This window comes from Nipponia nippon, unplaced genomic scaffold (assembly GCF_047370975.1).
Source record: "Nipponia nippon isolate SJK-2023a ecotype South Korea unplaced genomic scaffold, ASM4737097v1 scaffold_4, whole genome shotgun sequence".
In the NCBI taxonomy this organism is placed as follows: Eukaryota; Metazoa; Chordata; class Aves; order Pelecaniformes; family Threskiornithidae; genus Nipponia; species Nipponia nippon.
Genome location: NW_028262358.1, coordinates 30,394,347 through 30,418,727, shown reverse-complemented (window position 1 = coordinate 30,418,727; position 24,381 = coordinate 30,394,347). Strand labels below are relative to the sequence as shown.

At 42.1% G+C, this 24,381-nt stretch overlaps 1 protein-coding gene and 1 long non-coding RNA gene across 5 annotated transcripts in view; one reads left to right on the top strand and one right to left on the bottom strand.

Annotated features, from left to right (window-relative positions):
• The window catches only part of LOC148053240 (uncharacterized), a 95,108-nt gene that overhangs the window by 24,339 nt on the left and 46,388 nt on the right, over positions 1-24,381 (top strand). The window contains exon 2 of the long non-coding RNA XR_015708930.1: positions 13,563-13,714. This is a non-coding gene — a long non-coding RNA (uncharacterized LOC148053240). The remainder of the gene's footprint in view (positions 1-13,562; positions 13,715-24,381) is intronic.
• The window catches only part of EPAS1 (endothelial PAS domain protein 1), an 82,019-nt gene continuing 71,533 nt past the window's right edge, over positions 13,896-24,381 (bottom strand). For all 4 annotated transcript variants that reach the window (XM_087777248.1, XM_087777246.1, XM_087777244.1 and 1 more), the window contains exons 8-16: positions 23,832-23,979; positions 22,860-23,068; positions 22,348-22,535; positions 21,282-21,392; positions 19,092-19,576; positions 17,857-17,980; positions 17,650-17,767; positions 16,943-17,116; positions 13,896-16,195 (exon numbers count right to left, since the gene is read on the bottom strand). In XM_087777248.1, coding sequence (XP_087633374.1) covers positions 16,044-16,195; positions 16,943-17,116; positions 17,650-17,767; positions 17,857-17,980; positions 19,092-19,576; positions 21,282-21,392; positions 22,348-22,535; positions 22,860-23,068; positions 23,832-23,979 — 1,709 coding nt within the window. In that variant the 3' untranslated portion in view covers positions 13,896-16,043. The remainder of the gene's footprint in view (positions 16,196-16,942; positions 17,117-17,649; positions 17,768-17,856; positions 17,981-19,091; positions 19,577-21,281; positions 21,393-22,347; positions 22,536-22,859; positions 23,069-23,831; positions 23,980-24,381) is intronic.

The following is a 24,381-nucleotide window of genomic DNA, read 5'->3' as shown; positions in this document are numbered from 1 at the left end:
GTACGTACCACCAAGATTGAAGGCAGGCCCTCCCTCAGGGCAGATCAGTGGTGGCTCTGAGTAGCCCTGCATAATAATCTACCTGTTGTCATTGCCAATAGAGTGAACCAGGAGAAAGACTAGCATTCAATGACTAAAGTTTGAGTTTGGTTTTTTTTATGATTACTGTGCCCAAAATGCATATAAAGTCATATCTTGAGAAGACGGCTCTTACCATTTGGGTCTAGAAGGGAGGGATTTTTCTGGTCTCTAGTTTATCTCTGATAATTGCTGTCCTTTATATGGATAAAAAAAAGGAGCATACCAGAAACTGTGACTTTTGCCAACATCTCAGGCAGCTGAGCATTATAACTGATAATTATGCTCCTGGCAGCAGGTTAAGCCAGATGTTCAGGAGCAGCTGCTATCGACCTGTTGGCAAAGTTAGTTGTTTCATGGTATGATAGAGTGATTCTTGGCATCTTTCTAGGGAAAGAGGGCTTAAAATTGAGGGAAATTACATTGAATATAAGATGTAACAATATGCCATGATGATAGAAATGTACATCAGTAGTTGAGAATGGAGAATCTTGAAAATGATGACAACTCTGCAGAGGGTAGAAAAATACCTCCTGGGCATTATTAGCCAGTGATTTCTGCTCATCAAAAAGGGCCATTAGGAGTGGCATCTGGATCTGTTTCAAATAGTCTAGCTCTGGATTGTGGGAATATGACCTAGAGGCTTTTCTTCCATCATAGGTATTCAAAATTCAGGCACTTGGGATTTCTTTGCCAGCAAGTTTTGTGAGGAAATGCAAGGTTACACTGGAAGGTCACAGGTAGTTTACCAGTGCCACAGTGGAGGGAAAATGCATGATAATCTTGGGTCTAACATTTCTTGAACCCTCATGTACTTGTGTAATTCCTCTGACTCCCCTTCCTGACTCCCCTTCATAAACAGCCCCGAAGGTATCTCAGCGATTGTGGAGCAGTTGCAATGATGATCGCTTGCTATCACAATGAGGATTTTATGAGTTTCCTGTAGATAAGTGGACCATGCAGGGAAATGTTTTGAAGGAGCTTTAGTCCTCTGTTCTCTAACGGATTCAGAAGCCAATTTTAAAAACTTGTCTTCATGGGTAGGAAAATGTAATGAGTTTTTGTTTTCTTTGCATTTTATACCATGCTCGAAAATGTTGTGAATGGGGTGGTTTTCCATCTGTAAGTATGCTCAAGCAGGCCGTATTGTCTTTATCGTACATTTGCACAGATAATTCATTCTCTAGACCAGAGTCCATTTGTGTTTTGTCATCCCTGAGAAGGGTGAACAATTTACTCTGTCCATGAAATGCATCTTTTCAGTGACATCTGTAGGAAAACTCAGTAGCACAGGGAAGAAGAAAATATGTATTTATGTTCTTTCCAAATATAAAACTGAAAGTGGACAAGCTTTACATACTGTAGGATGTATCTGTAATTAAATTCAGTATAATTTAGCTTTATGTATGTCTGAGATTTACTTAACTGAATTGTCAGCATTTATATATGCAAAACACTTGATACCAGGCATCTGCCTTCAGAAGCCCAGTGTTGACCTGACTGTGTGTCATCATGACCAAGACCAATTTTGCACCATGGGAGTTTTGAATTCCAGCACCCCAGAACCTCTGGTTTTAAGATCTTGTTGGCACTAAGTCGTGACATTTTGACTCAAAGTACCTTCGAATGAGATCCCAAGTCCCAGTCTTTGGTATTCATGCACATGTTTGCACATGAATGAGCTTACATAAACAGACGTTTGTGTGCTTCATTGCTTCACTTTTCTTAGGTAAATGATCATGAGAAAATATGCAGGCATCTGGGAAGAGACATGAAAAACTTCTTATCAGGGCTAAACTGTTTCAGGGATTCTAGGGGGATAATAGGGTTCTCTTGCCCATGGTTTGCTGTCCTTCAAAAGAATATTCCTAAAGGGCAAGCGGTTAGAAAAAAAAATAAGGTCCTTTTACCCGTTACTTACTGGAGAAGCATAAAGAAAGTTCAGCTTTTCGACTGAGTGTTGCACCGTTGTTTTAATGAAGAAACATATGGCATGATATTTGCACTGGTCTAGATGGTTTTTTTCTGCTTACTCATCCCAGAGGGCTTAGTCTGTTATGTTGTTTTTTTTTTAATAAGCATAAACATTGTCTAACCATTGGGGAGACTTTGTTTGTGATCAGATCTGCTGATGTTAATGTTTCCGTTAGGAACTAATAAGAACACCTCAAGAAAAAATGTTTTTATATTGCGGAAAGATTGTAGAGTAAAATATACACAAATTATTGCTGTGCATTTCCCTGAAATAAGTATGAAGGGTGGATGGGTGAGAACATGTAACAAAAAGCTCCAAGAATAAATGAGATAATATTGCGATGTTCTTTTTTTTATTGTTGTTGTTAAACTATATTGTTCCGTTTCATAACATATTTGTGTTAAGCGCTACACGTCTAAGGGATGTGTAAACCCTTCATCAGGTCCAAAATCTTGCCTGAAATATGGGGAGGGGGACCTGCCTCCCCCCAGTTATAACTATTAAAGTGTATGGCCCTATGTATTTCCTGCTGCATAAGTATTCTGCCTTTAAACCCATCCTCTTAGAACTAAAGCAATTGACGGGAGAGATGGTACTTTGGGAGTTTCAGTGTTTATTTTTCTTATATTTCTAAGTGCATGCCGTTCATGATACTCTGTAGCATTTCTTGACAATTTCTCTGCAGAAAATTTTGAAAAATTTGTGGAATAAACTTGAAAAATTTATTAAACAGCTGTAGCTCAAAATTCTAGAGTAGTACAGTGTCTCTTATTTCTTGCTTTCCTAAGGCTGTTAACAACTGAGCCCCTTACAATTCAGGACAGTTTTAAGGTCCCCGTCCTACGTTTAGATCAGTGAAATAGGTTCCCACTCTTTCACATGTTTCTGTTGAATTCAGAAAGTCTCCGTGCTGAGATCAGACTGCACTATCTGAGGACATGGAAGAGAAGAGCAAATAAGATGGGAAGGGTTAAGCATGAAAAATAACCCTAACAATAATGTGATCTTTCCTGCTGGTGGGCTGTAAACTATCATTTGTTCTGCAAATGGTTTTGCTTGTCCAAGCAACGTATGGTTGTTAGTTTTGAAATGGAATTGAGGCACTGTTACTTAGTTTTGTTTGTCTTTGCTCACTTTGTGCAGCTGAACTTCCTTCAGAAAGATATGGGGGTTCCTCCAGCGTATTTAAGAACTCCAAGAATAGCAGCTGGGCTGGGAGATGGTGAAGGAACATCTGCAAGACTAGAGCTTTAGATGAAATTCAGCATTTTAACTTCACAGGGGCAGGTCTGTTAGCTTGCTATGAGGGGGGGTCTGATTGCTGCCCTGGATCTCATTGTGTCCAGGGTGGTCAGTGTGTCAGGCTGTAGTTTGTGTGGTTTAAATTAATATGTATTAACTGACGCTCATGGACTCACCCCTGCCGCTATTTATGATTAGAATTTGGGAGCTTAGCTGTTAGTGATTGCTTAGCTACAGTGACACAAATGCTGAAGACGGAAAGTGTTGCCCTGTCAAACAGGGAGGGCGCTACGCCCTGCCCTCGGGAATGCAGGGGAAAAGGGTTGTCATGAGGCTGTGATGCTTTGTCTCAAGTTGGGAAGTGTTCCAGTCAGCGGGCCTATTGGTTATTTTGTGTGAAATGCTGTTTTTGTTGATGCAAGGGAAGATGGGCTGGGCATGAAGAGGTGACCAAAAATTGCCTAGAGGATTCATATGTGATACATTGCCAAGCCAAAAAGAAGTGCATGGCAGTAGTGTGAAAGCATTACTGGTGAGTGGTAAGTGCTTAGAGGTAGAGGCTGATTTAAATACCTCCTCTACATTGTCATCCCGTGACTAAAATTCCTCTTTCTTGCTTCGTGTTATTTATATCTATGGAAATTTCTGTAAAACCACAAACGGTTTCAAGGTTCCATCCTCTGAGGTACTTTGAAAACCAGCAGGGAGAGAAAATCCCTGCACCAAAGGGCTTCAAATCTAAATGGACTAGTGAGGCAAGGAAGAGAAAGGGGTCCTACCCATCCTCCTTCCACACCTTCGGTTCCTCCCTGTGTGGTTGCAGAGCCTCCTTCCTTCCTGTGGTCAGCAGTCGGGAACCTGCTGCCCCCCATGCACCACGCCCTCTCAGTTTCCAAATGTAGCCTCCAGACTAACCTTCAGGACCCTCCTGAGCTCCCTTAGAAGGTCTGCAGACTTCTGGTGCTAAAATGAGGCAAAAACTGCTGTTGCGGGTTGGCTGGCATGGTCTCCATTTCTTAGTTCTCCTGCTGAAACTGATGCTCCTGCCTCTTGCCCTGGTGCCCTTTGGTGCACCCGGAAGGCTCTTGTGGCCGCAGAGGGGCAAGGCGAGTCTCCATGGCTTCCTGGGGCACAGGCTTTCAAAGAAGAGGTGTAGTGTTGTGGCGGGGGTGCTGTTGTTCATTGCTCTGCTCTCTCCGTGCTGCTTTTTGGCCCTCTCTGCTGTGCCCTCCCTCCCTTCCGTGCCAGCGTGTGCCAGTCCCCCCTCGCCGGAGGAGTGTCCAGCTGGGCCGTGCAGCTGGTGTGGCGGGGGCAGGAGGCGAGGGCAGCCCCCGTACCAGCTGCACCCTCACACAGGAAGGCCTCCACAAGCTTTTTCCACATCTGCTGGAGAGGCGACGTGTCTGCCGATTTACCAGTCACGTGTGGCTTGCTGCCCTTACAGCTGCGCGAAAGCCGTGGGACTCCGTCCCGTCCTCCCCCTGTGCCCACCACAGGAGGAGGAGCGTGCCTAGGGGATGCTCGCGAGGTGGTGGCTACCCCTGGCTCTGCCGAGCGCGGGAGCTGCAGCCGACAGCACAGAGGGGGTAATCTTCAGGTGGGGGCACGCGCCTCCGGAGGGGCGAAACACAGATTGCGCCAAAAACGAGACAGAAGTCGGGAGCTGTAGTAGGATGGTAAAGGCCATGCTCCCTGCTTTGAGGAGCACCATCATCCTTTTCCATTGCTCCTCCCTATCTCTGATGACTCTAAACGATATTCCACCTTCCACCTTTGAACTTGCTTGAACGTGCGTTGCCACGTCACCTACTTTTCACCCACACGCTCTAGTTCATGAGCTTCCCCTTGCAGTGCTCCCAGCAACATGACTTACCTCTTCTCGGCAGAAGGTAGTTTGTCTTAGGGGAGTATTTGTTCAATGTGATACAGTCTTGAATTAACATCTGACATAAGCGTTGCTGAAAGAAAATGGATCCCATCTATTGTGCAGCAGGTATAATGGGGCTTCTTAAACAGCACGGTTTGGGAATAACCCAATTCCTTAATTAGCTCTCTTTTTCTATGCCAAACCCAAGCTGCTCAGGCAGTTTTATTCTTTTCCCATGTCTGGGAGGCAGTATAGTGTTTAAAGACTTCGGTAAAGCTACATGTTGATTTTTAGTAACACCTGTGTCTTGAGGCTGATTGTGGGGGATCGCTGTCTGTCATTAGTCAGTCATCTTGTTTAAGCTTACTAACCAGTTTGTTGTCAAAAATATCTCTGTTTTGGAAGAAATCTGACGCCTTTTTGCTCTATTTCCTTAACGGATTGGTTTGCTTTTCCTCAGCTCCTGTGCGAAGGGAGTCTGCCACCCTGGAACCAAGCTCCTGTTTGAAATAACTAGCATATACCTATGAAGTATTCATGAAAGGATTCAGGCTTTTTGTTTGTTCTTTAATTATTCCTAATTAAACATCAGAGGATCACTTGAGATAGTTGAAAGCTAAAATGCTTTTTCTGCACAGAACTCTTCAGATCCATCAGCTCTCGGTTATTTACCTGCCATGGTACTGCTGATGAGTGGCTCAGGTTTGTCTCCCATGAAGAAGAAAAACAAAAGCCCTTTCAAATGTCCACATTCTGTGGGTGGATGTAGACACTGGCTAATAGTCATGCACACGTGCTGTGGTGGTAGCTATCAGGCTGGTCCTGTGACCTTCTGTGTGCTCTGCCCTAGTCCTCCCACATCTGTCTCTGCTGACAGGCCAGGCTCCACCTGATACGGAGGGTGCTGCTAGGCTGTGGGTGGCTTTGCTCAAGGAGTGAGAAAGGGCAGGAGGTAAACAGCCACCTTCTCTCTTCCCACTGGTGATGCTCCTCCTTTCCCCTAGGAAAATGCTGAAGGTTAACCAGGCAGAGCCCGTATGGAGGTCATGTTGGCCTCTGCTGTGGCATGATAAATCTTCACTCTTTATTTCCATGAACTGGTTGGGGACAGGAGGTTTAGTGACTTGGTACCTCTATTCCTCTGAAGTCCCACTGACTCTCAGATCAGGATGTTATAGGTAACGTGTGAAGGACTTGAAGTTTCTGTTGTAGCCTGGGATGTATTGTAGCAGGAGTGTATTTTTCATGTTTGGCTTATGGGTTTAGGAGGAAATGGGTTGCCTAGACTTTGTCTATAGATGCATTATGCTTTGAATGGGAGCCATCCTTCTCCTGGATTTAAGCCGTGGCACTGTGCTCCTTGTGGTATTATCCTGCTACAATCTAAAAAGATAACCTTGCCCCCTCCCCATCTCCATGTCCTTTTACAGGTATATCCAGCGTCTTTCAGACAACTCTGAACCACAGTTGAACCTTACGTATTCACACTGAGCAGGTCTAGTGACACCCATAGTAACCTTGATGGTAAAGGTGGAGTGCCCTGTGGCCTCCTAAACCTGCAGTGTACTTGTCACTTGTTCAGCAGGTGGTCTAGGCAGCTGCTTAGATGTTTACAGGATCAGAAACAAGCCTTTCTCTGATTATTTTTATATACTGGCTACTACTTTGCTTTCCAAAGCAAGGGTGGGGTGGAGATTTGTATGTGGTATTAAACAAAAAAAATACTCAAGAATGAGCAAATTCAAGCCAGGAATGTTTTGAGATTACGACTTCAAGATTATTGGAGTTGTGTGGGGGTTGACAGTGTCGCCTTTTGTGTCACCATCCCGTAATTGTAATTGCGTGTATTCCCTTGTAAGTCCCTTTGTGCGCCCCTCTGTACTCCTATTGACTCATGACAAAAAGCTCCGAGGAGCACTGGCGGGTTTGTATTGCAGCCTGGGACGGCTCTGTAATGAATCTCCGAGTGGGAATTTCCATCTCCGCTTCTAGCTTGTCTCCTGCCGTGGACTATCTATATACATGTAGCTCATGGTTTAGATGGGCTGATGAACCAGGAAGGTGCCAGTCCCTACCCAGGTCCTAGACATGTCGTACACGGGCGCGGGAGGGAATCGGCTCCTTCGTGCAGGAGCGTGGTCAGCACAGCACAAACTCCCTGCAGCCAGTTGCTCGCTGGACCATCTTAAACCATTGTTTTGAAACTTATGGAACGCATTTGTGACCCTACCAAAGCAGTTAACAAGATTTTATTTTCATTTAAGCATGTTCACAAAATGAAAGGCACTGTGACTCCCTTACATCAATATACAGCCCAAGCTCCTGTAAATTACAGGGGATGTTGTAATAAGATGGCTTTCTGCTTTTAAGGTTTAGCAGAAAAATTCTCTAATGCCATTTTTTTGCTATTACTTGCGAACAGGAATTGAATAAGCAAAGACAGACCATTATAACTGTGGTATCAGAGGCTGTTCAGCTTGAAACAAAGAGATTTCTTCACATTCAACCTCATTAGTCTGATTAGTGGGCTTGTAAATTGAAGCATGAAAATGAAACATGACATAGACACGAATCAATTGTACCAAAATCTACACAAACTGCTGCTTGCAAATGAAAGGATGACAGCCATCTTCTCTGAGCTGTTTAAAAAGTTAAGTTTTCAAAGTAGCTCATTTTTTAGAGCCTGTAAATTACATTTCTATAGCTGCTAAGGGGAGACACTAAGCTAAAAAACCCAAATAAGTCAGTCAGGTGATTTATTTATTTTTTAAATAGAGCAGAAAAATCTGAAGATGTAACAAATTATCAGTAGAAAGAAATGTTGGACAGGAACACGTTATGATTGGGTAGAAATGGATGGCAGTCTACTTGTCACCATTTTAAAAATGGAAAGAATAGTTGGCATTATTTTCAAAAGGGCCTCTTTGTATCCTGCTGACTTCTGCCTTCAAACGCACTCTGTCCTGTTTCCTTGGGTATTGCAGAAATACCTCTTTGGCTGGATCCTGACTGGAGGTCCTGAAGGAGAGCGAGTTTACTCTTTCAGCATTAGCTCAGTTACTGGCACTGTGTGGTACAGGTGCAACCCAGTCTCCTGTATCTAGCGTTAGCTGTACAGCTACAAATACTATCTTTAAATTTTGGGTTTGAATGCCTGGTTTTCTTAACAGAGCTTAGTCCCACAAGTCCCTGTCTTTTTTTAGTTCGACGTACGTCTCGTACTGTCAAAACTAGGCCTGTCGAATGGCAGTGTGCTGCACGTGACAGTGTGACTGTCCATGTCCTTTTCCTTCTCGAGCTCACTTTAAAAAAACAAAGAACAAATAATTTGAATGTACATTTCAGTGCTGCTGCAATGCTGCTTTCAAAGATGAGTCACAGTGGTACAGATAAGATCCCAGAACTCCTTTTGCAATTGTGTGGTCTGCATTTCCAATAAGAGCATCTGGAAAAAGGATTTCTAAATGCTGTTGGATGTTGTGAAAAAGTGAGATGGAGATATTCACTCAAGAGAAGAATTTGGCATATGGGTAATTAGAAAAAGGAGGGTACGGCTGTGGGGTGCAGCAAATTGGGGAAGTACCAGATTGCTGTGAAATTAGCTGTTGTGAGCGAGGGCTGCTGAGCACAGGTGTGCTGGGGGGACCCTGCAATGCTGCTTTTGGTCCTAGCAAGCTGCTGCCATCACGGTTTGGCTGGCTGGGAAGAGCAGGGTAGGACGTTAGCTGTGTAGCATAGCGGGTGCGCTGTGCTGTTGCCCTTTGGGCAGTGAAGCTTGGGGGTCTAGTGTGAAAGAGGGAAGTATGGTTTTTGGAAAGCTTCCTGGGGCAATTTCCTATTAAGCAGCTTTAGTCATGTGTGATGTTGCTCTGTAATGCACAGCCACGAAGTATTCCCATGAACCATGGAAGTAACACGTTGCCAGGCTGATTTACCCTCTTGCTCCATGTGTAAGTGGATTGTGCATTATCTACGTTAAACCTAAGTAAATGGGTTTTGTATAGGTGACCTATGTTGGGGACAACACATGAACGGTTTGTTCAGCTGCTGCACTTCTGGCCCGTGACTCGGTACCTGCTGGGCATGGCTGCAGCGTGTCCTGCAGCACGCTGGGCACTCCCGTGTCACGGTAAGGAGTGCCCTATGGACAGCACGAGCTCCTGCTGTAGGCTGCAAAAGACCCAGTTTTCAGGGGCTTGGAAATGGCCATCCCTCAGCAACCAGTTTGTAGCGTAGGCTTTGCAGATATGCGAGACTTATTTCCTTGGCATGAGTCAGGACATGATTTTGGCCATAAGACTCAAAATACTCTTGGAGAGATTTCCATGGAAAGGAGGCGCCATGTGGGGAAAAGGGAAGGGGAGGAAGGAGGATCGCTTCTGTTTTCTTGGAAGCGTCCTGGGGAATGGCTCGGCAGGAGACAGCGGGAGCATTTCCTCCTCTCAGGGGTGGCCCGTTTGGGATCCACTCTAAACGTACCCACCAGGGAAAGCGTTCTCTGGTAGGTTTTGAAGAGGACTTGCTTTGAGCAGGTTTCAGGACATGTCTTTTGTGTATGCCCAGCATGACAGTCTGCTGTTCACCTGTTGGTTCTTGAACACTGGGCACAGGCACTTTCCCCCCTGTTTGTTATTTTCAGCACAGGTTTGTGGAATTTATGCACTGAACAGGACAGAAGAAATCCTGGATAAACAAAATCATATTTAGCTAAGTGTGTGTGTGTGTGTTTCTAATACAAAACCTCAGTGCAAACAAACCCTGCCCAGCAGGGACTGTGTTGCAGAAAGAAGAATGAGAGCACTGTTGACTTGAATGCTCCCTGTCTTTCAAATGAACTTAAATGAGTTCCAGATATTTCATTGGTTCCTGGTTCCTCTGCTTTTACCCAGACGAGTATTTTATTTTTTAGACTTTCATTTTTTCTAAAGATGCTTTCTTCTTGGTTTTGCATGGGGGGAGGGAGAACATGTAAGGGGGGAGGTTGGAGAAGTCACTCTAAAAATGAAAGCACAAGTTGAAGTGTTTACTCAGTATATTAAGATATAATTGATGGTTGCAGAAGCCAGGTTTTTGTCCACTTTTCAGAGTGCTCGGGTTGCTTTGCACACTTTGCTTGCTGTGGATCTGGGGAAGGCAGAAAGGGGTGGTAGATAAGAGCAAAACCAGTACATGGTTGTTCAAGTTATTGCCTATCGTTAAACAGAATCTCCTCTGCAAAGAGCATTTTTGAGAGGGGAGAGCAAGGTTGACCAAAAATTAAAGTATTTAGTGTCGCTGTCTCCTTTATCTTTGAGATTTCTGCCGTGATCAGGCTGGCCCTAAAAGAGATGATACTGTGCACTCCAAAAACTGACTAAAGTTTAAACAAATTGAAGTTGTGAAGGGCAAGCTGTGTTAAAAGGTGTAAATACGCTAAGAAATACAAGCATTTCTGTAGTTGAGCAAGGCACAGGAAAGCTCATCTTGAGGTTTGCAGCTGAAGTTAAAATAATGGAGAGTAACCTGTTTTAAACTTCCATTGGTTTGCTTTCTGTTAACTCCAGTGTGTTTTGGGGGTTACGGTTAAGGACAGCACTATCTGTGTTAGCAGTAAGGCGATAGGCACAATTAGTATTGCCTGCTCTTCCAGGAAAAAAGCCAATAGATGCCATGCAACGTGTCTAAAAATGGACGGTGACGACATCCATTTTATGCTTCGTTTGATCCCATGTAATACTGTTGTGGTGCTGCTGTGTGGAGGAGGGGGCTGAATTAAAATTACATATATTTGTATTGATCATAAGGCTAATCGTATGATGCAACTTTTGTGGTTTGCCACTTAGAAGTTCATGCAACTTCCGCTACAAAATAATGCCAGGGAGCTGTGGGCTTTGGTTTGGGTTTTTAGCAATTGTAAGACTTTCAAGCTGCTGTTTTTTCACTAGAGAATCTAAAATAAAACTCAGTTGCATAAACAGTTGTAACTGGGAAAATGTGTCCCTGTTGATGTCTTTAGAAAGCGCTTTATTCTGGAAAACTGTGCTGAAGTGGTGCTGTGGCTCTCTCTGGCAGACATGCGAGTGGGTTTTAGTTTGCCTGTGGGAGCATTAACCTTTGATTTTCCCGACTTAGGGGTTATAACCTGACAGAGAGATCTCTGTGGATCACTCTCCTCCGGGGCACCCCAGAGTTCTCCAAGTTCTGAATGGCCAAACTCTGGAGTGAGTGCATAAGGATTGCCCAGGGCTGAAAATACCAGGGGATACAGCTGGACTCGGAGATCACACCCGAAGCGAGCTCGTTGGTGTCTGTCAAGCACGTAGCAGTGTCTGGAAGCACTCTAACAAGTGTATGCACCTCTCTCTATCTCAGGCTTAACTTTTGTCGTGAACACAAAATTACTTGTATGGGGAGAAGGTTTGGGGAACCACAAATACGGATTCTCTTCCCACTAGTGTTAGCTCTATGGTGCTAATAGCACTAAAAGAGCAAAACCATACTGCTCCTCTCATCGCTGGGAAATTGTTCTGGCTTTACAGAAGAGAGTTCAGCCATCTGGGGAAATTGCTCAACTCTCCTCTCATTTCCAAAACTGCAGGAGAAACTATATGTACGTCTGAAATTTGTTAGGATTTTGCTCAAAAAGTACAGTGTCAAGGGGATGATGGAAGCGATAGATAGATAGATAGATAGATACTCTCTGTGAGCCAGCAGAACCTTTTTCATCCATACCCCACCATCGCTTGCTTGAGTAGCAAATGGAAACAGCCATCTAATAGCTGAGGAAAATGTTTGAAATGAATTGGTGGTGGTGCCGCAGCTCTCAGGGGGATGCGCTAGCCTCCTGTGACTTGGAGCGTTAAATCTGCTTTCATGTCAGGGCAAGGACTGTGATCTGTCACGCCCAGCAGCTAGAGTGGGAATGGGGTTTGGACATTTTTTTGCAGTGTTATTAGTGATCATAATATATACATATATATATATATATGTACACCTACCAGGATGTTGAGAATTCCCTGTGGTATTTTGTTGTAGCCATTTAGTCGATAAACAGCATGAATCTTACCTGCATGAAATCTATGGTCTAGGAAAAACATTGGCTTGATCATTTTAAATAGATAGACCTGAAAATCATCTGGAGACTGAGACCAGCCCCAGCCACGAGCATTTGGCAAAACTGTCTGATTTTTCGGGAGAACATAGTGAGTGTTGAACAACATAGTTGTGATCAGTTCTGTCTATGCTGTTGGAGATGCAAGATCTGATGCCAAGAACCGGTACTTTTAGGCAGTGAAAGATGACGTATACTTAATTTTAAGCACTTCTGCTGGCCTACTGGGGGGAAAAAATCTACGTATTTAAAAGGCCGTAATAAACCCCTGTTTAGCAGCACAAAGCTCAGCTGTTGTGCAATCTAGGTATTATGTTTCTGGCCAGGATTTGCTTCTTTTGGGTACATAAATTGCAATGTCAGAGCTTAGCTATCCAGGACATTCATACGCATAAGGGAAAAACCACTAAAAGGCACTAACATGAGAAGTGTTTAGCTGCAGTATAAAGAAGGGGGGGAGGGAAGCTGAAGGCAGTACTCCTATGTTCCTTAAGCTTAAGGAGAGTGGGATACTACCCAAAATAATAGTGCCTGACAGCACTATTTTACAGTAGCAGTTAGTGATTACAACCTTTGAAAGATAGAAATTGATCTAACAAACAGGTTAATCTCTACTTAAGAGTTTGGCTTATTGTAACCCTCAGTTGGATAAGGGTCTGACATGCTGAGTTAGTCTTTGTCTAAGTGCCCTGAAGATCACTGGGATGCTTTAAAAGGGAGGGTAGCAGGCACACCACCATTCGCTCCTCACTGCTAGCTGTTGTGTGATTATTGTTAATTACAACAGATTTAGAAGCAAGGAGTTACTTTCTGTGCCTGCTGAGCATCCTATCTAGAAAAGGAGGCGATGATAGCCCTCTTATTCAGAAGATTCGCCGTTGTTTGAGAAGCTCAGCGCTGTCTGTGTGGGCACTGCATGTTTCAAAGGCAGTCATCAGAAGGGTCAAGCACCAACAGCTGCCACACAGTCCAGTCTGAATTTAAGTGCATGTCTGGAAATTAATTTCTTAATGCGTCTGTCCTCCTACAGCGCAGTTGGTGTTATTACCCAGGCGAACTGGCAATCTCTATAAGGAAAAGGATTGGCGTGTTTAACAGCAGCATTGGCATAAAGGACTGGGTGGGTGAAGCAGAGGCGAGGATGGGGGAAAGCCCATCATTCATGGGCTTGTTGGGACTGCCAGAATATGATGGCTTATGTTACCGCCACTAAAACTTGAAGTGGGGAGCTGTGGCAAGTCAGCCTCTAAAATGTCATTTTGTTAACTTACTTAATTATCTTCCCCTTTTTTTTTTTTTTTTTTTTAAAGGGTAGCATTACAAGAGGCACCCGCAGCTCCTCAGACAGAAATACACTTTTGAAATGGAAGCAGCAGTGTGAACCATAGGACGTGTTTCAGAAGGGCGGTCTGCAGGGCATTAGTCCTCCATTTGAGAAAAGCTGGATAAACTCTACAAAAAGGTTGGTGGTACGGACCTTTGGCAGGCGGGTTCCCAGCTCTCAAATATGCGTAACTTTTCTTTGCTCTTTCATTCTTCAAAGATCAATGCAAACCTTTATTTTCTATAAATAATTTAATAAATACTTTTGTTTTACAATGATACAACAAATAACAAATTCATAGCAAATGAGTCACAAAGAATTTAGGATCAGTATACTTTAATAAGGTATCAGTGTCAAAATACATTTCCTTATCAAGTTAAAGTTCCCATACAGTTATAATATTGTCAATAAGAATTCAGCAATATAGATTATGAAATAATTATGATAAAAAGAATGATTAATATTAAGACATGGAATATTTTTTCAGAGTGTTTTAGTAAACTGTTAGGGTATAACATTTTTAATGCCGAAACTACACAAATAAGAAACAGAAGAGCAGTATTCAAGTGTCTTTAATCCTTGAAGCCTTTAAGTCCTTGCCACTGCAAATTTGTCAAATCTGGCTCGCCAATTTTCATGAGATTTTGATGCTTACAATATATTTTTTCCACACAGTAATAACTTCACTTTAGGAGTAGATTATTTTTGGTAATAAACTCTTGGAAGATTGCCTACAATAGGGACTATCATATTTTTTTTACATTATGTACCAATAACAAAAGATCTTCAGCTTTTCTAAGTATGTGTGGTTAAGACTCGCTCAACGCAGCGAACTCTGAAGTGCTCAATGAACCCAAGGCTCCCTCTCTGCAAGTGTCAGTGCATGATACAAAGCAATTTTATAAACCAGGCCTCAGCGGAATCAGAAGTCTCAAAAGAATATATCTTTGTTTTAAGTTTTGGGCCAGATTTTTACCTTTTGTACATTGCCATTGTTCCATTTTCTTCAATGAAGCTATGATGATTTATACCAGTGGAGGAAACAAGATGATATATCCCAACATATATCTTAGGTCTGTATGCATTTTAAAGCCAGAACTTCTCACCTGCCTTTTATTACTTCAATATTTTTGCTGTTTAACTATGTTGTAATTTAAACTTCCAAATCCCTTTGCCTTTGAAAGCATTCAAAGCCTTATTTTTTTAAAATATGTGCATGACAACTAACGATAGTTGGAAAGGAGCTCTGAAAATGTCTGGCTGCCTTTTAATGACATTTTGGCTACTGATTAATGTAAGGCAAGTAAAAATGACAGAGACCTGCCTGCCAGCTATTCATCTCACTACACAATCCTTAATTCATTTTGTCTGCTTCTAACTGAGTTAGCCTAATAGGCTGGGAAATACTACGGTAACTTTTAGTTTTAAGATTCAACCTTGCAATTATACTGCTAGCTAGCATGTAAAATGAAAAAGGGTAATATTAATCAGAGGTGTTAGTACTGGCTGCTGGTCAGATTCTTGAAATATCAGCAACACCATAACAAATACTACTAGTTCTAGCAGAAACAGCTCTTAAAGTTGTTGCGTCCTAGATATAGCAAAAGTACCAAGAGATGATTAACAACTGACCCAGAGAGAAATTTAAAAAAAAAAAAAAAAAATCTGTTTTGTGTGTAAAAAATAAAGGGAACAATGAAGAACAAAACAAGAAACCTCAACACAAATGAAAACGCAGGTCTAAATCCTCCACTGGGGTAAATCTGTAGGACTACCTTGGCTGTAGAGCTAAGCCAGGTTAAGGCAGCTGAGAATGTGGCTTGCTTCTGAGGAAAAAAAGCTTACAACGTGCAACTTTCACAGATACCCACAAACATTGCAGTTCACCATTCACATTTTTTTTCAACAAAGTGTATAAAAAAATTGCAGGGGAGGCGGAAGGCTGGGGTTTTTCCTTAGTATGCTTTTCCAGAAGTTATGAAAGTTACAATACAATAAATGCTGGAAAACAGAAAGACTCAAAGGATTTCAATTTGGCAGATCAACAAAAAACTGCGGTTGGAGATCAAATTTGTTTCATTCATCTTTGGCAATAAAAATAAATCTTTGCAGTACTGCAGCCAAAGTATCACATGATGAGGCATTTATACCACAGCTTTTTATTAGCATGAAATTTGAAGAAAATTTCAGAGTATAAATTACAAGTAACGCGATAAGGGGGAGGGTAATCAAACTCTCTAAACAACACTTTAATTGCAATAGAGAAAATACAGTAGATGTATTTCTTTAATATGAATAATAAAGTGAGTAACTTCAAAAGGCCACTATTTGGTAACATGGACAGGTTCAATATCTAAGTAAAATCCTGTAAAAGTGTATTGGTATTAGAAATTGTCTACTTGCAAAAATATATTTAAAAACTGAAGCTGTTTTGAACAGTTTAGGCCACGGAATATTGCGAGATCGCTCAGGTTGCCTGGTCCAGTGCTCTGAGCAGTTCACTGCCCTGCAGAAGCGTCGAGCTGCCCAATACAGGGACGTTCACCTCACAGTCATATCTCGTCAACTCGGGCAACAAGTAGGGTTCAAAGGAGGGCCCCAGCAGACGACTGGTCATACCTGGAAGAGATTAGTGAAGTAAGTCATGGTGCCGAGACCGGAGAGACAGAGGGAGGACTTCTTTCCTCTCCTCCCTCTTCTGTTTACACCAGTTACAATTTCATGTTGTGTTTATGGCAATATGCTGCAAACCACCAGCAGTTACAGGTTTCAGAGCAAACCTATGTATTGCTCTGCCTTAAACTGTTGCAAGAGTGTCACATGGACAGGTGCAGTTTTTCACCTCCACCCTCAATTTAGATTGTTCTGAGAAAAATGATACTGGTGCAGATGAGGAAAGCTGTAGTAAATAACACAGTTTCTAAATTGACACTTGCTCCCCTTATATATTAAAAGGGACATACATATGTCCCCTTTACTTACTTATTTTAACTTTAAGAAGGCACGTGTTAAAACTCTAACCTTCAAACCTCCCATATCAATGCTGCAGTAAAGTTGTTTAGTACAATTTGATCAATTCCATCACAAGACCAGACTATGGATGGAGGACGACTGGACCTCCAAGGTAAAAATGTATTAAGTTCAATTGAAATGAAGGGCAAAAATAATTTTTCCTCATACATTACAAATGTAAACATTAAAGTTTCACACTAAACAACAGAACTAATTTTTCATTCTGTGAAGCAATACATATTTGGTTCTTGGCTTATCATCCTCCTCCGTATTTTTTTAAGTGTTTCCTTTCATGGAATCAGTACTGGAACTAAATACCAACACTTTGCAATTTCTGTATTTGACAGCTCTTACCTGACGCTTTATGCGTTGGCTGGACAGTATAGTCCTGATAATGGGAACTGTAAAACGGAGGGGGAAACGCTCCTGCTTTCAAATTCTCACCAGGACTGCCACAGGTGGGTTGTTGCTGCTGCTGCTGTTGCTGCATTGGTTGGCTCAGACCTCTCGCGTTACAGACAAATTCATCTGATTCACACAGTAGGAAAAAAAAAAAAAAGTTAAATTAAGCCAGTGTAGTAATTATAGTAGATAATACCAATTCAAAGTGAAGTCATACTCGGCATGAGGGTCACACGGCGTAGGCATACCTACATCTTGTCACAGAAGAAGTCAAGAAACAGCACTAGCTCCAGTAGTAGTATCACACCCATGATATGCTTGTGTAAGGAAACACAATGTTGTAGGGAGAAAATATCAGTTCTAGCTCTGAGATGTCCACACCTTGGATCAGCATGAGGTAAACTCATCTCCATTAAGCTGATCTCTGTTACCTCCGAAGCAAGGGTGTGAACATACATGAAACCATCTACCTGGTAGTTATCAAATGTACCTTAAATTCTTCAGCTCTCAGTGATACAATCTGATCTTTAATTTTAGCTGAGTGTAATATTTAGAGAGCTTATTTACATTTCCTTCTGAAGGAGTTTTTGTTTCTATTCAACCTGTCTTAAAATTGTGTTTCAATACTTAACATTGCAAAACCACTTTTTTTCTCTTACCAGTAAGAACACTTGTGCTGAGAGACTTCTTTTCTGTAATCAAGGAACAATTTTCCCCTTTGAGAAACTTCATTCTCTTCCACATTAGGTGAGATGGGTTAATGACAGATGGATCCCCCTAGAACACGAAGAAAAGCAAAACAAATAATTACACCAATGACCGTGATGAGTCCAAAGTTATGAAGGGGATGCATTTCTTAGGCTTACCCCACTCAGTTGTTGCAACGCTTGTGCTTCATAATCCAGTTGTCGCTTCAGTTTCAAACTGTTAGACAGAGCAATTCTTGCTGGGTTTATATCTATGCCTCGTTGCCCAAAAGCATCCAGGGGCCTGTTGAGAAAAGATCTCTGGGTGAGTGGGCAGGGAGGCAAATCTAAACCATCTTCTTGATTTATACAGATTCTTCTTTCATTTAAAGACATTTAAGGTGTTTTTTGACACGTGACAGTGGACAGACCTCAAACATCAAATGTTATTATTTCCTTTTGTTAGTCATCCCACAAGCTTTGGAAACTTTAGACTTTTGGGATCAAGACTGGCATAAACAGCCCCTAGGACTCTCCAGGCAGACATAAAAATGCTGTGGAAAAGAAAGTAATGTGATTTTTAAGGATAGGATTTTGAGAGCCACACCTGTCCCCTTGCTTTGCATACTAAATACACACAGGTTGCTGTCTGGGGACAAACCCTCTCTTTCCAGATGCATATTCAGACACTGGTATTTCTGCCAACAACAAGAAATCCCAGAAAGCAAACTGCAGGTAAACTGCACAGCTTCATGGTTTAAAATGACCATTGCTATTTTATGTACTTCCTGAATGTTTTAGCATGACCACCACTGAAGACCCACACTCTGCATGCTACCCAAGAGCTGCAGAGAAACTTCTAGCAATGACAGGAAATTTCTAGGACTGTAGCCTCTGATCTACATCTCATCCCATACTGTTCACATGTGTAAGAAAGCGATCGAGGCAAAGAAGGGCTGTAGAAAAAAACCTCTGTAATTTCAAATCTTAGTTGTAATATTTATGTATGCCAACAATAAATGTCATTCCTCCCTCTCCCCTATTTTCTGTTGTGCAAAAAATATGTGCAAAATAAGAAAGTATACTGGACCAGTAAGCCTTTCCAGAATTTTTGTATAACTGCATAAAGTCAAGCAGGCTTTGCAGAATTACTTGGGTAATCTTTACCCAACCAGCAGGAAATGCATTCATGCATCCTTATGGGCAGCAAAAAATTAGCCCACTTCTGATTCCCCTAGACTGACTGCTGCTCAGAGAGCACCACACTGATTTCCCCAAAAGTGCAGTCTGATGCCCAGCAAAACAACTCTTCCAGCTGAACCGAGAAAAAAGAATTTTTCAATATTATGACACCCCCCTTATTCCCCAAAATCTTTTCTGAGTAAAATACATAGTTATACCCCAGAAACTCTTACCTTTTTTTATATATGGGCATGCTGGGAGAATGTACTGGTGGCCCTGAAGGGGAACTCGATAGGGATCCTGAGTATTTGTCCATGCATCTCCATTTAGCAGGAACATATTCTAATGGGGGATCAGGTGGCCACTGGGTGTTCGGTCTTCCTCCCATCGAAGACAGGGGAGTGCTGGCTTGGTCATGATACGGTGGCAGTGATGACCTGCTCATATTGTTGAAGAACACCGACGACAGAGACCCGTGACCAGGGTTAATGTTTTTATTTGATAGTTGTGGGCAATATTTCTCTGGGAGGAACTGACTCTGCGAAGCAGAAGCAAGGGGTTGGAAGATGGCACTCATGCTACTTAGACTCTGCTGGGTATTTTGTGCACTTTCCGAGAGGGGACGTTCTTCTTGGCAGATTGGGCTGAGCTGGAAATCTTCTCCATCCATAGGAATGTAAGGAGCCAAGGTTTCAAGGTCCAGTTCATTGAAGTCAGTCTGCACAAAAATAAATTAAGTTGATAAAGAAACTAAAAGTTAATAATAGTTGTGGCAGTGTGATATGAAATACTAGTAGATGGGAAGCTGAAAAATCACTGATGCCAAATTTACCTACATGAAACTGGCCAGCTCCTATTTAAAGATGTCTTATTTCTATGACTAGTATACACGTTCGTTATGTCAGCAGCCGCAAAGTAAGACAACAAACTGAAGAAAAAAACCTTCCAGATAAGCAGTATTTGCTAAAGCAGCTTGCAAGCAGCCTGCAAACGTCACTGTGATCTGAACTAGATCTTGTGTTTCATTAAGCTTTGAATAACTTGTCTGCCGAGACTCTACAGCATGTGGCATGTAGTTCAACCTCAGGCTTTTCGTGCTAAAACAGAAAACACAGCTTTCTCATAATCCAGCTACATGAAAAAAAAAGTGTCTAAAAATGCAAAAGTTCTAAAAAATGTAGCTGGACGGACACTATTGCACTTAAATCTGTATTTTTTTTTTTCCTTGGAAAACTAGTCATATTTAAATGCACTTGTCTTGGCATTTGACCAGAGCTGAACAGAGAGGGAAATGAATGTTGGCCCACCAGTCAGCTCATGACAGGGGCACTTTTCTAACACTCATTTTTCCCACCAGACAAACCTGCTGATGTGGTAGGACACGCCTGTGAAAGCAGATGCTGAGTCTGACAAAACCAAAGTTTGCACATGTCAAGTCTTGCATGGAGTTTGATCCTGATCCACATTTTCCTCCTATCTGTCCACTCTTCCTGTTGCTTTCATTGCTATTTCTATGTCCAAACTTAGATGAAATTTCTTCAGGATACGGACTACAGCCTACCTGTATCTTAGCAAGTCTGCAAATTGCACTGGCAAATTGAGGCACCTCACTTGGGCCCAAATCACCCCAAACTTTCCATAGGAATAACAGGAGGAGATGAGTGTAAGGTCTGAGCTGCCAGCCAGCAATGCCTGTTCCTTTCTCTTAACTATAAAGAAACATAAGCTCTTAACAAAGGCATTTCAATTATGTTAGGTGGGCTGAATCAGGCCTACACCTTTTATTCACTTGATGTAATGTTATAATAGTGGAGGATTAAGAGATTTTTTTTATAGAGGCAATTTCTACACTTACACCCTGATTAGAATGCAGGAAACTGATACTTTATGTTACTTTATGTGCAAGTAATTGTCACATCTCTCTGAAAGACTCCAAGAGGTAAGACAAGAGGAATATATCCAAAATGACAGTTTTCATTTTGTAGTTAAAGGAGGGATGTACTATGAGGGGCATTTCTTTCCCATTTTGAGGTTTTGCAAGAATTAGTTTATTTATATTTTGTTCTAGAAAGGATATTTACTCACTAGTTATTAGGCCAGATTTAAAAAAAAAATGCTGCTGCTTAAATTCCTTATCCCATCTACAGAAGCTTCCAAATTCTGCAAGCTCTCTGCTGCTGCTTTCTTCTTAGCAGCACCACCACAGTGACAGCCTAAGGCACTTGCTTCAGAGAGTTAGAAATTTACACCCCAGCTTTTGAAAGTGTATATTTTGGTCAGTGTTGTGCATCAAAGTTTTGGTATACATGTGCAAATGCACTCTGCATGTATGTTACTATATCTGCACATACAGCATGCATCTGTACCACCTGCTAGCAGGGGACTGATTCTTACAGCTTTTGGAAGAGATACTAGTTCCTTACCTGGGAGTTGCACTGACTTTTTGATTCTGTGTCCATGGCAAAGAGTTTTTCAATCACCTCGATCTTAAGATCTTCATCCACAGAACTGTAATAATCTCCTGGGCTGCTTGGCTGCACAGAAATAACAATTTGCTATAAGCAGCAAGACAACCACAGTATTGGCTTAGCATCATGCAGTTTATACTGTGCTATTCAGTAACAGATCTTTCCCATGATACCAGGCTGTATACATAGCATCCTCAGAACCCAAAACTGTCCGCTTCTATCACACACTTTTCTCCAACACAAGATTATTTGTCACTACAAAATTTGAGCGCTATATTGATTAACGAAGGCACCCAAGACAGGAACCTAGTTGTCATCTTAGTTTAAATGTTTTTTGGCAACTCAGACCAGCAACATGAGAGCAACACTGTTAAACACTTGTGTCAAGACTTGTCACACTTGTGCTAAGTGACGCTTAGCACTACAGCTCAATGTCTTTATTAAAATTGGGCATGTAAAGTAAAGTTTTACTTTACTTTTAAAGTTTTACTTTACTTTTACTCTAGTAAAGGCTGGCTAAAAGTGGCTCCAGCTCTTGGGGGCAATGCTCTGGAGGCACATTCATTCTTTCAGCAAGGAACTCTGTGGAGCTGCTCTCAAAAGCCAGAGTTGGGTAAAGTTTCTGGACTAGAGACTATAGCTTCTAGTTAACAAGCAGGAGGCCATATGGGTCTGGGGCAATGTTGCTAGTGACCACCCCATTTTACACTGGCTTTTTATTTAAGGTTAACTCCATGAAAGGTGGTAGCATGTTCTTCTCCTAGTTGTTTTACAGGTTATAGTAATTACTGAGGGACAGCTGGGAGAAAATGAGGATTGCAATGTAAAGGCAGGATATAGTTCCCATTTGATGTTTTTGCTATTGATGCTTAAGATATACACAGTACAAGAAGGCTATAGATACACTGGGCCTTGTCAATAGGCAATGAGACAGGACTGCCAACATGAAAACATCATCTACATATATTGATGGGACTTATATACAAAACATAACATGCAATTTTTTTAAAGCTCTTCTTACCGTGGAACAGCTACTGTTGCTGCTTGCACTTGGAGTACTGCTGCCAGGTGCAATCTGAGGCATTGTAAAGGATGGTATCGTCAGTGTTTCGCCTTGAGCAGCGTGGCTTTTCACTTCCACTGGCCACGCTTTGTTTGGTGGCAAAACAGCACTGGTGAAGGCAGGGGCTTCCTCAAACTTCTGTGTCCCTGCATGGAGTTTTAACAATATTAATGGACGCTTTTAGGTTGTGCTGTGTTATGATATAACGGCAGCTATTCATTGAAAGTAAACACTGCTCCTAGTTGCCATGACAGTAAGTTGGCATAGACTTAATGCATGGTGTTTAGTCAGCAAGAAAGCCTGATTCTGCTCTCATTCACAGAAATTTTCCACTGGTGTGAGCATGTGGGCTCTTATAGCCGTTACTCCTGATTTGTACACACAGCAAATAGACCTTGTCTGTTAAGTTTCTAAATGTAGGCTCATATGTGGTTCTTTGTTGCACAAAAAATACTTATACAAACACTAACCAAAATCCAGGGAAATAATGGCATCGCCGGGTGTTGGTGCCAGCTGAGCAAGTTCCTCTGGTTCCTCCTTTAACTTAGTAAACAAGAAGTCGCTCTTCTCCGTGCTGGGGATGCCACTCTCGTAGGCGGTGCTCATCGTCAGCAGGTGAGGCTTGAAGAGTGATTCCGTTTGGTCCATGGAGAACACAACATCGTTCTTCTCAATTTCACTAACAAGAAAATAGTTTTAGGTATTTTGCACTCTAAAATAAAAAAAAGATGTGGGTAACGTAGGCAGTACAAGCTTTCTAAAGCTGGGGCCCGTACAAGCGTTTTGGCCTCTCTCAGTCGCATGCCAGGCTCTCGACAGGCGAGGCAGAGTTCCAGCGTTGCTGAGCACCACCATCTCAGATGACGCAGAGTGTGGTCAGGACTTCTGTGGGAATACTCGGGGCTTTGTTGCTCTGCTTTTTGAAGGGATGTAGTGGAGGCTATAATGACCCAGACTATCACTCAAATAAGTATTTCCTATTTTGGCCCCATCTAGGACCAAAAATACTTGAGTTTTGCCAGACAGAGGCAAAGCTCCTGATTGGTCCTGTTTTTTGAGGCAGAAAACAGCTTCTCCTAGCAACATAAGATACAATTACTACTTAATTTTATCTCTCTGTCACAGCATTAGAAAAACAAAACATATCAGCAGTTGTGTTACACAATAAAATCTTCAGTGCAGGCTTTATGCTCTGTTATATCAGCAGAGCAGCCACTCTGCAGAAGAGAAAGGCTGTGGTGTATTTCAACAGTGTGTATGGGAACGGGCATGCCACATTTTTCATCGATGTCTAACGCCAGTAAACAAGACTGAACAAACATGACTAAACTGATTTCAGAATAACAACACTGAATAAGTAGATCCTTCAAAAGTTCCTTCGACTATTGCATTTCTTCCAGGACACGAATCCATACATGGCTTTTCTGTCCTGCACAACTTACCTCAGCACATAGTTGACACAGACGATACACTGAGGCTGTAGGTTGCGCGTATTGTAAATCACCGTTCCTTGAGTCTCCAGCCATACGTATCCACCGTGCTTGGCAAGCATACGGTACTGGCCCGTCACTACTTGACCTTTTGTACACACTGAGAAAAGGGGGCAGGGAGATATAAATAATGCAGCAGGACAAGAACGCACAAGATGTAACACTTGTTTTAAACAAACCTGCTTCTGAGTTTTCATTATGCAAAACTACACTACGACATTTGTTAGCAAGGATGCTTGACTTTGGGGAAATTTGGCCATTTTAAATATAAAATGGGCTGTTAATCTGAGATCTCAGGACGCCTGGCATTTGAGCTCTTTAGATGGTCTGATATTCAGATCAGAGTGTGGTATTTTTTTTGCATTTAATGTAAGATCCTAATTGCTCCCCAAAATAATGCCTACTGACTGCATGTTTCTTGAAAGTCCCTGTTCTACAAGTGCCTCAGTTTAGGATCCCAAGTTGATCTGTAAAAAAGTGAATTTATTTAGGTGATGGATAA